General features: G+C 41.0%; 1 protein-coding gene across 2 annotated transcripts in view; it reads left to right on the forward strand.

Annotated features, from left to right (window-relative positions):
- Positions 1-13,636, forward strand: part of DYNC2H1 (dynein cytoplasmic 2 heavy chain 1) — a 508,393-nt gene that overhangs the window by 484,477 nt on the left and 10,280 nt on the right. For both annotated transcript variants that reach the window (XM_068266870.1, XM_068266871.1), the window contains exon 86: positions 11,925-12,034. In XM_068266870.1, coding sequence (XP_068122971.1) covers positions 11,925-12,034 — 110 coding nt within the window. The remainder of the gene's footprint in view (positions 1-11,924; positions 12,035-13,636) is intronic.

Raw genomic sequence — 13,636 nt, forward strand, 5'->3', positions numbered from 1 at the left:
GGTGTAATGGTGTGGGAATGTTTTCTTTGCACACTTTAGGCCCCATAGTGCCAATTGGGCATCGTTTAAATGCCACGGGCTACCTGAGCATTGTTTCTGACCATGTCCATCCCTTCATGATCACCATGTACCCATCCTCTGATGGCTACTTCCAGCAGGATAATGCACCATGTCACAAAGCTTGAATGATTTCAAATTGGTTTCTTGAACATGACAATGAGTTCACTGTACTAAAATGGCCCCCACAGTCACCAGATCTCAACCCAATAGAGCATCTTTGGGATGTGATGGAATAGGAGCTTTGTGCCCTGGATGTGCATCCTACAAATCTCCATCAACTGCAAGATGCTATCCTATCAATATGGGCCAACATTTCTAAACAATGCTTTCAGCACCTTGTTGAATCAATGCCACGTAGAATTAAAGGGACCCGAGTAGTAATTAAAATCAAAACTTTCACTTACCTGGGGCTTCCTCCAGTCCAACGTAGACTGTGAGGTCCCCCGCCGTCCTCCTGACTCTTCTGCGGGTCCCGCCGGCAGCGTCGTTTGCGGCGACACCCGGGCCGGGTGTCGGGCCCACAGTTCCTAGTTTTGAATCCTTGACGCCCACTTCGTGTCATCGCGCCGGTCGCTCAGCATCGTCACGCCGGCCGCTGTGATGACACGAAGAGGTGTCGCCGGCAACAAAGCCGCCAGCAGGACCCGCAGAAGAGTCAGGAGGACAGCGGGGACCTCGACGGCCTACGGGTGGGCTGGAGGAATCTCCAGGTAAGTGAAAGTTTTGATTTTAATTACTGCTCGGGGTCCCTTTAAGGCAGTTATGAAGGCGAAAGTGGGTCAAACACCGTATTAGTATGGTGTTCCTAATAATCCTTTAGGTGAGTGTATATTATTATTATTTTTTTTTTGCAATTTTTAATAGTCGTGGAATTACACTGTAAGCTTAAATCATTGCCTTAAGAGGAAGTAGTGACATATAGAATGTAATGCATTATTTAGGATACCCAATTCTACATTCATTATTTTTAGTTTTGCGTCAGAAACACTTTCTATATGTAGATATTGCTGTATATTGATATGTAACTCCGCCCTCCCACTGATGTTTAGCCTAGGCTGTGAGGTCACACAGTCTTCTGTCCCAGGGAATTCTGGGGGACCAGGTATTGTCTCTGCTTCCTTCGGAACACACAACTAACAAATTTTCTGCAGTGATGCTCCATGCCAGCAGTAATGATGTCGTCATCTGTGATAAACTTAAGAATATAAATCAGGGCAAGGAAGATATTATGTTAAAATAATTTTAAAAATTCAATTTTATTCATTAAAGATCCTATTCAGTATGAAATGACATTGTCTTTATATGGTTTTCTCTTTTTTGTTATTTAAAATTTATAATTACCTGCCTGGTCTGTTCCTCCCGAAATCCTCCTGGAGCCATGTGGTTGCCGGTTCCATTTGGTAGCCCCACCCCTTCAAAAAAAAATAAAAAAACACGCCATGGTGTTTTCTCTACTTGAGATTGAAAACAACTTGGTGGTTTTTTTCAGCAGGGGGTGTGGCTATGCGACAGAAGCCGGCAACCACACGGCTTTGGGAGATTTTCAAGAGATACAGACCAGGCAGGTAATTATAACTTTTATATGATAAGACAAAAACACCATATAATCACAATGTTATTTCAATCTTAATAGGCTCTTTATGTTATACTCCTAGGACCATATGCAATTTTTTGTCCTATGTTTTCGCCTGAAAGATAATTTTCATTTTCTCTTTAAAATAACTTTTCAGCACTCTGCAATTGAAAAAATACTAAAAGTAGGAGAAAAAGTACTGTTGAAAGTAATCTGAGTATCTTCTTGCTTTTTCGTGGTTTAAAAAGGCATTTTATTGACCAAGTGTGATAATACGCCTAGGGGAAAATTCAGGAGCCCATATGCAATATGCAATTCACTTTTTCTCCTTAGTTTTCTCCTAGGTGATATTTTTAAACTTTTCAATAAAATTCCTTTTTAAGCCATTTGAAAGCAAAAAAAAAAATACAATAACTTTGTCAGTACTTTTTCACCTAATTTTCTGGAAAGTTATTTTAAATAAAGGATGAAATTGTGTCTCCTAGGAGTTAAAGAGACTCCGTAACAAAAATTGCATCCTGTTTTTTATCATCCTACAAGTTCCAAAAGCCATTCTAATGTGTTCTGGCTTACTGCAGCACTTTGTACTATCACAGTCTCTGTAATAAATCAACTTATCTCTCTCTTGTCAGACTTGTCAGCCTGTGTCTGGAAGGCTGCCAAGTTCTTCACTGTTGTGGTTCTGCTATGAACTCCCCCTTCCAGGCCCCTCTATGCACACTGCCTGTGTGTTATTTAGGATTAGAGCAGCTTCTCTCTTATCTTTTACAAGCTGGATAAATCGTCCTCTGAGCTGGCTGGGCTTTCACATAGTGAGGAATTACAGACAAGGGCAAAGCTGTTTGCAGGAAGAAACAAGCAGCCTGAAACTTCAGTGCATGAGAGATGCAGGGGGAAAAAAACACACACATGATCTCTTGAGATTCAAAAGGAAGGCTGTATATACAGCCTGCTTGTGTATGGATGTATTTTCTATGTGTGGACATACTGTACATCAACCTACTTCCTGTTTTGGTGGCCATTTTGTTTGTTTATAAACAAACTTTTTAAAACTGTTTTTAACCACTTTTAATGCGGCGGGGAGCTGTGAAATTGTGACAGAGGGTAATAGGAGATGTCCCCTAACGCACTGGTATGTTTACTTTTGTGCGATTTTAACAATACAGATTCTCTTTAACTCCGGAGAAAAAGTGAATTGCATATGGGCCCTTTTCTCCTAGTGATCTTTTCACACATACAACACATTGGCCCATATGCAATTCACTTTTTCTCCTGCGTTATCTCCTAGGAGATCATTTTTAATCTTGTAAACGAGATAAACAGAGGAACACCAAGAGCCCCAATAGTGTAGTATGTATTGACAAAGGAGATAATGACAAAGAGTAATAGTTTTTATACTCACAAACATGGGTCACCAATAGGCAACCACTGTAAAGGCAGGTGGGGAGATTATCCTGACCCCACTCAGGAATAAGAAGTCGCTCTCTGTAGATAGTAGAAAGGGTCACAACCCTCCACCAAGGGTGGATACAATATTATATAAAAGAGAACAGAGGCGCCAAAAGGATAAAAGGGGTTTTAAAGGAGCTTAAAAGCCAAAACTTGGTAATTAGAGGAGGCAGTGGTGGACTTACCCCCTCCAAGCAGACACAACACGACTGTACATTCAGTCTAGAAAGGAGTTACAGCATCTAGCAAAACAAACGACACTCAGCGCCTCTGCCAAAGGAGTGTCGTTTGTTTTGCTAGATGCTGTAACTCCTTTTTCTATTGCCTGAGGAAGCGGGCGCTGACCCGTGAAACGCGTTGCTTTGCTTTATCTGGAGTTCGTTAATAAATAGACTGAATGTACAGTCGTGTTGTGTCTGCTTGGAGGGGGTAAGTCCACCACTGCCTCCTCTAATTACCAAGTTTTGGCTTTTAAGCTCCTTTAAAACCCCTTTTATCCTTTTGGCGCCTCTGTTCTCTTTTATATAATTTTTAATCTTGTGTTTAAAGTAACTTTTTCTGCATTCCACAGTTGAACAAATATCAAAAGCAGGTGAAAAAGTATTGTCAAAACTATTCTGGGCATTTTCTTGCTTGCTGGTGGCCTAAAAGGTATTTTCTTTCTTTCATAAAATACCAACTTATAGCAAAATACCAACTTGGAAAAAACTAAGGCAAAAAACCTCTAGCAAGCATCAAAGTACTCAAAATAATTTTGCTAGTACTTTTTTGTCTGCTTTTTGGTAGTTTTTTAATTTGTAAAATGCTTAAAAGTTATTTTAAAGAGAGTATGAAATATATGTCCTAAGAGTTAACACAAGAGAGAAAGTTAATTGCCTATGGGCCTTGGAGTGATAACTTCCTTTAACCTTGCCACCACCATGCCTTGGCTTTCTGAAGAAGTGGACCATGAACCACAAAACCTTTCTGAACATCCGTGGTATTAATGATGACCCTACACACAGCAGCATAAATAAAATTGACTCTGGAGCAGATTTATCAAACCAGGGAAGGAAAACTGTTGCAAAAAGGAACAGATGTCCAGATCAGGGATTCTAATCTACGTTTTCACCAGTTTTGACTAGTTTTAGAGCAAGCCTTAAAGCAAATGTGAAGCAAACTGATTAGATCATTGTAATTGTATCTATAGTCCTACAAAGGAATTTCCTGGAATCACACAGTCTTATTTTGTATATAAAAGAGAAAAATGTAGTTTTGAAGTTTCTACTTTCACAGCTCCAGCATAAATCAAATATTGAGCTATTGAACTTTGAGTATCTGTTCCTTGCAATCAGAATTGTTAGCCAACAAAAGTGTTTCATTAGCTGTAATAAGTTATCAGTGAGATATACACCAGATTCCCACTGCAGGTCGTTTACAACCCTGAAATCTTGACCCTTACAGTGAGAAAAAGGAACATTTTTGTAGGATAAGGACTACATACATATGTTTATCCCATCATTCATTTGTCACTCTTTAAAACTAATTTTAATATCTTTCCTATAGATCAATATAGGGTTGAGTCATTCAACATCGGTAACATATAGGGCTTGATTCACAAAGCGTTGCTAACCCACTTAGCACGCCTAAAGACTTTGGGCATGCTAACTAGGCTAGCACCGTTTGTAAATCAGATCGCGCGCAAAGTCCTGTGCGCAAAACTTTGCGTGCGCAAAGTGCGGTGCACACGAAACATCGCAACGACGCACCTGATGCGCCTATAGCGTCGCATTGGATGCGACCTTATCGTTGCATAGTGCGACGTTAAGGTTGTATCCAATGTGACGTTATAGGCGCATCAGGTGCGCTGTTTTCACGCACACCGGACTTTGCAAGCGCTAATTATCGCGACCTAACTGGCTTTAGGCGTGATAAAGGGCTTTTCACAAGCGTGCTAACAGTTGGCACTGCTTTATGAATCAAGCCCTTACTGTGCACGCACAGTGCAGGCAATATAACCGTTACCTTCACGCGTAAGTACCGCGAGATACGCTAGTAGGGTGACCTGCGGTACGCCAGTAGTGCAACCCTTACTATGGTAACGCGTGCTTTGTAGTAGTGGGCGCTGCTATAGTACTGTGGGTCACTCTACTAGCGTATCTCGCTGTACTTACGTGCGGAAGTTACGGTAATATTGCTGTGCCCTGTGCATGCACAGTAATGTTACCGATGTTTAAAGTGGACCTGAACTATTGCTCAGGACAGAAGAAAAATGCACCCTGAATGTATTTAGAGAGTTTAGCCTGTTTAATTCCCCCTCATTTGTGTCTAATCACTAGTTGTAATCAGGGCCGGTTTAAGCAACAATGGGGCCCCAGGGCAAAATAAGCCTGGGGGGCCCCCAACAGACACCCCGGAATAAAAATCGGCATTAAGGGACCTTTTTTGCAGCTGGTATAGCCAGGGAGTGAAGCCCCAATCGGTCGGAGCTCCACATTCTGGCTATCCCAGCCTGCATGGGGGACAAGGGGTTAAAAAGTTTCAGGAGGGGGGACCCCACATAATGTTTTTTTAAAAAATTCCCACACTCTAAACATAAAAAAAAAAAATTGGGAAAATGGGAAAAAATGCCAGGGATCTTTATACAGCCATATTGCGGCTGTATAGCGATCCCTGGCCAAAGCGCTGCGGCTGCGTATGGACCCCCTGGAAACCTCGTCAGGAAATGTATTGCTCTTTCTTTTGATGCATGTAAAATTACACTACCGTTAGGTTTGCTACTAAAAGTGACATTTACTGCATTTAAAAGTCTAGTTTTTTCCTTCGAAACTTTAAAATCGATTTTCTCAAAAACTATAAGATCGTTTTGAAAAAAAAACGTCCTTATTCCCAATGATCTCCTTAACATATCCTGCAAATTTAGGGTTTCTAGCATTTAAGGTGAACTTGCTATTAACCATTAAAGTCGGCAAGTTTTTAAATGTGTATTTTTTTTCCTTCGAAACTTTAAAATCGATTTTCTCAAAAACTATAAGGTCGTTTTGAAAAAAAAAATTCCTCTGGTAGCCACTGGGGGTCCCTACAAGCTCTGGGGCCCTGGGGCAATTGCCCCCTTTGTCTCTATGGTAGCGCCGGCCCTGGTTGTAATTTGATTTCCCCCCTTTGTCACATGACTGCCTAAGGCAGATAAGCAGATAAGCCCATTGGAAAGTACAGGCTGTAAACAATATGTCTGCTTCCATGAGTCAGGAAGTAGAAACTGTGCAGATGTATTTTAGGATTTGTATCAGGGGTAACAAATACATGTTTTTTGTTTAAAGGTTGTTATGCTGTTGTGTATCTTTTAGAGCAGAGAGGAGTTCTGAGTGCAGGTCCACTTTAATTAATTAATCCCCATATTTCCAGACTTTCTGTGTCTACTTTAAAAGTACATCTAATTTTTTTTATTCATTGTATTTTTTTTGTTTTACAGAAAGGTTTTTAATTTTCCACATTAAATGAATCTGGATGCACCAATACATTCAATTTCTTCTCTTTCCATTTTAATAAGTAAATATTTAATGCAATATGGCTACATGCAAAATCATATTTGATTTTTCCATTATGTACCTTGTCCTTATTTATAGTTCCAGTTGCCTGCACTGTGTCAAGATGCACTCTGTTTATATAAACTCAATGTTTACTGGGAATGGTACTAATAAAACCAGAGCCTAAGCCAGGATATTAAATTATGCACCTTATTAAGTCCAGGCTGCCAGCATCTCCGTGATTCTATTTGTCCTGTATACACAGCGCAGTGTTGCTTTGGCTTTAATAGTGATCTCTGCATAGCAAGAGCTAGAAACATTTTATATTGAAATGGCTTTTCATCGACCAGGCTGTGCTCGAACGACGAACAGAAGCTCAGCTTTGTATTTAAAAAATAAGAAAAGAAAAAGATAGCAAGAGCCCGGATAGTGCAGTATGTCAGTTCAATGGGTTTAAAGGGAATCTGAAGTGAAAATAAACATATGAAATACTGCATTGTATGTGTAGTACGGCTAAGAAATAGAGCATTAGTAGTAAAGGAAAGAGTCTGGTATTGTTTCCAGTACAGGAAGAGTTAAGAAACTTCAGTTGTTATGTATGCAAAAGAGCATCTCTGAGCTCTCTTTTAAAAACGCTCAGAAGCGCTCTTGGTGTGCACCAGCCCTCACTCACGAGAAATTTACTCTTCTGTGTATGGGTTTTACATTTTACAATTTTCTACAATAGTTGTCTTTTAACTCAACTAGACATTAACTAATTATAATGGTGTAATTATAAGGGAAAAACATAGAAGATTCCATTAAAGTGTAACTGTCGGGCGCAAAATAAAAATCAATGCTTTATTTTTATCTGGTAAACCAGTAATACGGAAGCTAACCAGGCAAATCAAAAGTTAAAATCTCTATTACTTTTCTTGTTTATAAATGATCATTCCCTAGTTTACCTGACTCTTATTTGGTACGTTGCCGCACAAAGGAAGTTGCAGGGCATGCTGGGTTGTCTTTTTTTTTTTTTCTTCTTTATTTCCCCTCAAAATTAACTAATGTACGGAAGCAAAAAAAGACAACCGAGAATGCCCTGCAACTTCCTTTGTGCGGCAATGTACCAAATAAGAGTCAGGTAAACTAGGGAATGATCATTTATCAACAAGAAACGTAATAGAGATTTTAACTTTTGGATTGCCTGGTTAGCATCCGTATTACTTGTTTACCAGATAAAAATAAAGAATTGATTTTTTATTTCATGCCCGACAGTTACACTTTAACATTTTTTTTTTTTTTTAAATCTAGTAGTAAATAAGGAATTGTATCTATCCATTTATCCAGCTAGCCCAGCTCCCGTGCTGCCTCGTAATGGCCTTACTTAGTGACAGGGCGAGCTTCAGTCTATAAATACATGACTCTTCCGTACTGGATATGATTAAAGGACTCATATCATTACGCTGGAACAGCTGGAGCAGAGCGTTTCATTTACCCGCTAAGCAGGACGGTGGTTGAGACAAGTTCTCGTAAATGACAAGCTTCGGCTCACACTGACATGTTTACAGTGTTCTACCGTTGCCTCTCCTGCCTTGCGCCCGCTCTGTCAAAGAAAAGGCGGCAGCGTAGATGCCGCGCTCACACATCTTACTCGCTATAACCTGCGGTGCGGCTCCTGAGCACAGAAAATCTGGGATAATGCCTTCCCCAACTCGCAGTTTATTCCTTCAAATAAAGGTGCGAAAATAGCAACTGGAAACAAGGCAGTGGTGCTGAAAGAAAAATCAATAAAGAGCGTTTCGGAAAGGAAAGCCGTAGCTATAGAAAAGATAAAAGCAGAAAAATAGCTATCTATTGTTTATTGGTTTCACAAAGGCTGGCTTGATGCTGGTTGGTTAAAGGGTTCTGAACCGGAGATCTCCGTGTAGACGTCTGATTGGGAACGCTATTGTAGCATGTGGGTTGTATTAAAGTAGACCAGACTAGGCACTACTCCAAGCCTTTATGGTTCAAGCCTAAGTGAAAACAAGTAGATTTTTCCATACCCACAAAAATGCAAATGTAAACATTATAAACGAGGTGGCTCTTGTCAAAGCTAAAAGGTGCACAAGCCATTGCCTTCTGGTGTTCAGGCCCTGCCCTCATTACGATGTTCAACCAATCACTAGGTACAAGTGGTTGGGCTTTATGATGCTGTAGTGGATAGGACTCATGTCTTGCACCGTAAGAATCACCAGTTCACCTGGGCCCGAACAGTATCTATATGACATTTCTATGTTCTCTCTGTTTGACTGAGTTTTCTCTAGGCTCTCTGTTTCTTCCCACATTCCAAAAACATACGGATAAATAAAGAGGAGAGGGAAGGAACAGACCTAGAGCCTGTTTTTAAACGGGCTTAGGTCTACTAGGTCTTAGGTCTACTAGTTATAAATAAAATGCCTTTTAAACTACCAGCAAACAAGAAAATGCTCAGAATAATTTTGACAGTACTTTTTCACCTACCTTTTGGTACTTTTTCAATTGCAAAGTGCAAAAGTTATTTTGACCCTTTCAGGACTGGACGCCCTGGCCCCTTAAAGGGGAACTTCAGCCTAAACAAACATACTGTCATCAAGTTAAATTAGTTATGTTAATTAGAATAGATAGGTAATATAATCTCTTACCCACCCTGTTTTAAAAGAACAGGCAAATGTTTGTGATTCATGGGGGCTGCCATCTTTGTCATGGGGGCAGCCATCTTTGTCATGGGGGCAGCCATCTTTTTGGTTGAAGGAGGTGACAAGGAGCAGGAGACACAGTCCCAACTGTCCTGTGTCCTGATTACCCCTCCCAGCTGCACACGCTAGGCTTCAAATGTCAAATTCAAAATGTAAAAAAAAAATAAAAAAAAAAATGCACCAAAACAGCAGAACGAGAACAACAAAATCAGAAATCCCATCATGCTTTGCACAGCATCAGGGGAAAAAAGCCCGGGCAGTTTTCTTCTGTGCAGCTAAAAATGAGGCTTGTATAAGAGAAACAAAGTTCTGATGCTGTGAAACTGTTAAAGAAACACCAAACCTTTTCAGTGCTGCTGAGTCGATTTTTAGTCCGAAGGTTCACTTTAAGGACCAGAGCAGTCCGTTCCCTATTCTATCACGGGGTCAGGAGCCAATCGGGTGCAGCGATAGAACAGCGGCGATGATTTTTACCCCAATTTTTTCAGCAACCAGCAATTTATTTTTTAGCGATAAACAATCTTTTTCACGATCTCTCAAAGTGGGTACAGATGCACGATCACCTGAACAACGTTTGCTCGCGCACGCGATAACAATAGTCACAACAGATCTCCAAGATCCCCAATGACTCCCGCGCAAAGTATCCCGGTCGTTGGACTTCCTGTTCACGCCCACTGTGTGCCTTCGCGTGTTCCCACAGGTAGGAGGATGGATTGGGGAACCTCGTTCGTCGGGAGGTGTCGCTGTGAGGTTCCCCTATCCATTTTTAGGTGAGTATTTAGCTTCAGCCACCAGCAGGATGTAGATTGCATCTAAGTCAGTCTGGAAAAAGTTAAAAAGAAAATGAAAAATTATCTCCTAGGAAAAAACTTATGAGAAAAAGTGAATCGTATTGATAATTCAAGTACGCAGCACTATTGATCAGAGGCTCGGTTATTAGAAGCCTACTTATGTATAAGTACGCTAACACTTTAAAAGTCTAATTTAGCTATTTTGTCTCTATTTTGGTGTTCTGAGTACCGGCATCATCTGCCCACTCTTGTGTGTTAATTGGCTGTCTGACAGTAGACCCTGAACGTCTGCAATGCAAAGCTCTTCCGCTCTTATTAAAAGCAATCTCACAGGGATCTACAATCAGTTCGGCAAGCAATTAATTTCAAAACAAAACCTGAGATGAAATTCTGCACGCTTGAACTTAAAATAGTCCTCGTCTCCGGGGCTGTTAATTACTTGAGCGCCTTGATCACTGTTTTGACAGATCGCTGAGGAGATGGCTTTATGCTATTTTGACAGCAATCAATCTTCCTGGCTCAAACGTGAGGCTTCTCTGGAAACATACAGCTGTTAATGCAAAATTTTCATCCAGCTGTTTCATGTTAAATCCCCTTCTGGGCACTTTTTGTTTTAGATCTATGTAGGCATTCAGAAAGCTTGGTTCTTTTTTCCTCATTACCTGATGCCAAATAAATCATGTGTAAAATACTTGGACAGGAGCCACTGACCTGCAGAACAGACTGTCTGTGCTATAGACTGTTGTCTTTTCAGGCAGATTCAGACTGTGCCTACAACCTAGAAGTTTGAAAAGTGGAGAATGATGCAATCTAGACAGCAGCAGCAGCCACACCCACAGAGCCTTTAGCAAAACCTTTGTTTGACTTCTGAACAGTCATTCAAATTTTTAAGGCACAAAAGCTTCATTTTAACACACAAATGGTAACATCTGAGCACTCTGTTTCCTAAGCTATTAAATTGTATTTTTAGATCTGTGTCTGGGCCTTCAATACAGAATGTAGTTTGTTCTTCCTCTGTAGCTTTGCTTTGTGGATATCCTTTCAAGAACACAACAGATTTCATCACCAGCTGAAATAATGAGCTCCTTGTGCTCTTGTGTGCGAAATCGCAAACCATAATATATATTGAAAATTAATTGCAACAATTGATACAATTAAAGGGATCTTTTTAGTTAATACTTCATGAAACTGTGTGCAACAGGTTTTTGCACAATAAGGGGTGCTAGCAACATAGGCCAGAGGGTATGTGAGATGATGGGCTAGAGCAGGGGTGGGCAAACTTTTTGAATCATGGGCCACAGTGAGTTCATAAATTTGACAGAGGGACTGAATTCCAAAGTGCGCCCCACTTGTGAGGCGAGTCTAGTTAGATGATTGTAGCCATAATAGCGCTCTTGTAGCATTAAAAAAAAGTTGAGTACAGTAAAGTCCCTGGTATCCGGGATTGCCTGGTTCAGAATATGTGTTCTTTCCGGTTGCTAGAGAAGCCAAGCAACGGACCTAAATTGAACACTAACCTCCCCCCACAGGTGAAATGCAGAGTAGTGTGCAGCGGCAACTACCTACAAAAGCTCCAGACGCTAGTCCTCTTTACTTCCACCGCTACTGTGCTTTATCTGCTCTGTTCGGTTCCCGATGCGTCACGTGACCCAATTCAGGTCAGGTGACACAACGAGAGCCATACGAGTATACAAGTCGCACTGCTCATTAGTAACCTGTGATAATACTCAGTCTTCACAGATCGTAGCTGTTGGTAACAAAGTCTGGTTGGGGGTGTTTGAACGCCTTACATGTGTAACAAAAGTTTGTTTTCTTCTGCATTCATTTCCTGTTTTGTTCTCTGACACAGAGTTGGGTGGAGAAGGCTGAAAAGCAGACTCTTTTGTCGGACACTCTAGATCTGTCAGAGATTTTTCATCCGGATACATTCCTCAACGCCTTGCGCCAGGAAACAGCAAGGTAAATGTTATTTATATGGCTTATGAATATAAAGAAGCTCCATGGGCAACACATACCTCAATTATAATTACATCGACCGGAAAGCCATCTTAGTGTCTAATTTTGGTTCTTGAACCCTCTTTTCAGAAAACATGTCCCAGAAATGTTGCCCATGTAGCAGTAGTTGTTGCCTTTCTCAAATATGTAGTCTTGTCAGTTTCTAACTATTGCACACTATGCAGTCACACCCTTCAGTGAAGCCTGATTTCTACCGCATACAGTGGTTTGCAAAAGTATTCGGCCCCCTTGAAGTTTTTCACATTTTGTCACATTACTGCCACAAACATGAATCAATTGTATTGGAATTCCACTTGAAAGACCAATACAAAGTGGTGTACACGTGAGAAGTGGAACAAAAATCATACATGATTCCAAACAGTTAAAAATAAAAAATAATAACTGCAAAGTGGGGTGTGCAAATTATTCAGCCCCCTGAGTCAATACTTTGTAGAACCACCTTTTGCTACAATTACAGCTGTCAGTCTTTTAGGGTATGTCGCTACCAGCTTTGCACATTCAGAGACTGAAATCCTTGCCCATTCTTCTTTGCAAAACAGCTCCAGCTCAGTCATATTAGATGGACAGTGTTTGTGAACAACAGTTTTCAGATCTTGCCAAAGATTCTTGATTGGATTTAGATCTGGACTTTGACTGGGCCATTCTAACACATGGATATGTTTTTTTTTAAACCTTTCCATTGTTGCCCTAGCTTTATGTTTAGGGTCGTTGTCCTGCTGGAAGGTGAACCTCCGCCCCAGTCTCAAGTCTTTTGCAGACTCCAAGAGGTTTTCTTCCAAGATTGCCCTGTATTTGGCTCAATCCATCTTCCCATCAACTCTGACCAGCTTCCCTGTCCCTGCTGAAGAGACACACCCCCAGACCATGATTCTGCCACCACCATATTTGACAGTGGAAAAGGTAGAAAACCGAGAGCCCAATATAGTGTAGCTTGTATTGGAGGAGTGCGAATGATAATGATGAAACGTAATTATTGTACTTACAAACCAGGGTTACCTCCAAGGTAACCACTGAAAAGGCAGGTGGGGAGACCAAGCCTGTCCCCACTCAGGATTAAGATGTCGCTCTCTGTGGATAGAGGAGAAAAAGAGGGTGTACCACCCTTCCACCAAGTTGCAGAGGTGCCAAGCGTATTTTGGACTCCGTGCTGTGTATTACTCCAGTTGTTTATTGCCTGAGGAAGCGGGATTTTGCCCGTGAAACGCGTTGCAACTTGTCTTTGGAGTATATAAATAAATTATTTATTACTTGAATCGACAGTACCTGTGTCTGTTTTGGGTTGCCTGGTCCACCACCGCATCCCGAACGTTTTAAACGTTTTAGTGACTTTTATCCTACTGGCGCCTCTGTACAGCTCTACACATATTTGACAGTGGGGATGGTGTGTTCAGAGTGATGTGCAGTGTTCGTTTTCCTCCACACATAGCGTTTTGCATTTTTTACCAAAAAGTTCCATTTGGGTCTCATCTGACCATAGCACCTTCTTCCCCATGTTTGCTGTGTCCCTCACATGGCTTGTGGCAAACTGCAAACGGGATTTTTTAT

This window comes from Hyperolius riggenbachi, chromosome 2 (assembly GCF_040937935.1).
Source record: "Hyperolius riggenbachi isolate aHypRig1 chromosome 2, aHypRig1.pri, whole genome shotgun sequence".
NCBI classification, from domain to species: domain Eukaryota; kingdom Metazoa; phylum Chordata; class Amphibia; order Anura; family Hyperoliidae; genus Hyperolius; species Hyperolius riggenbachi.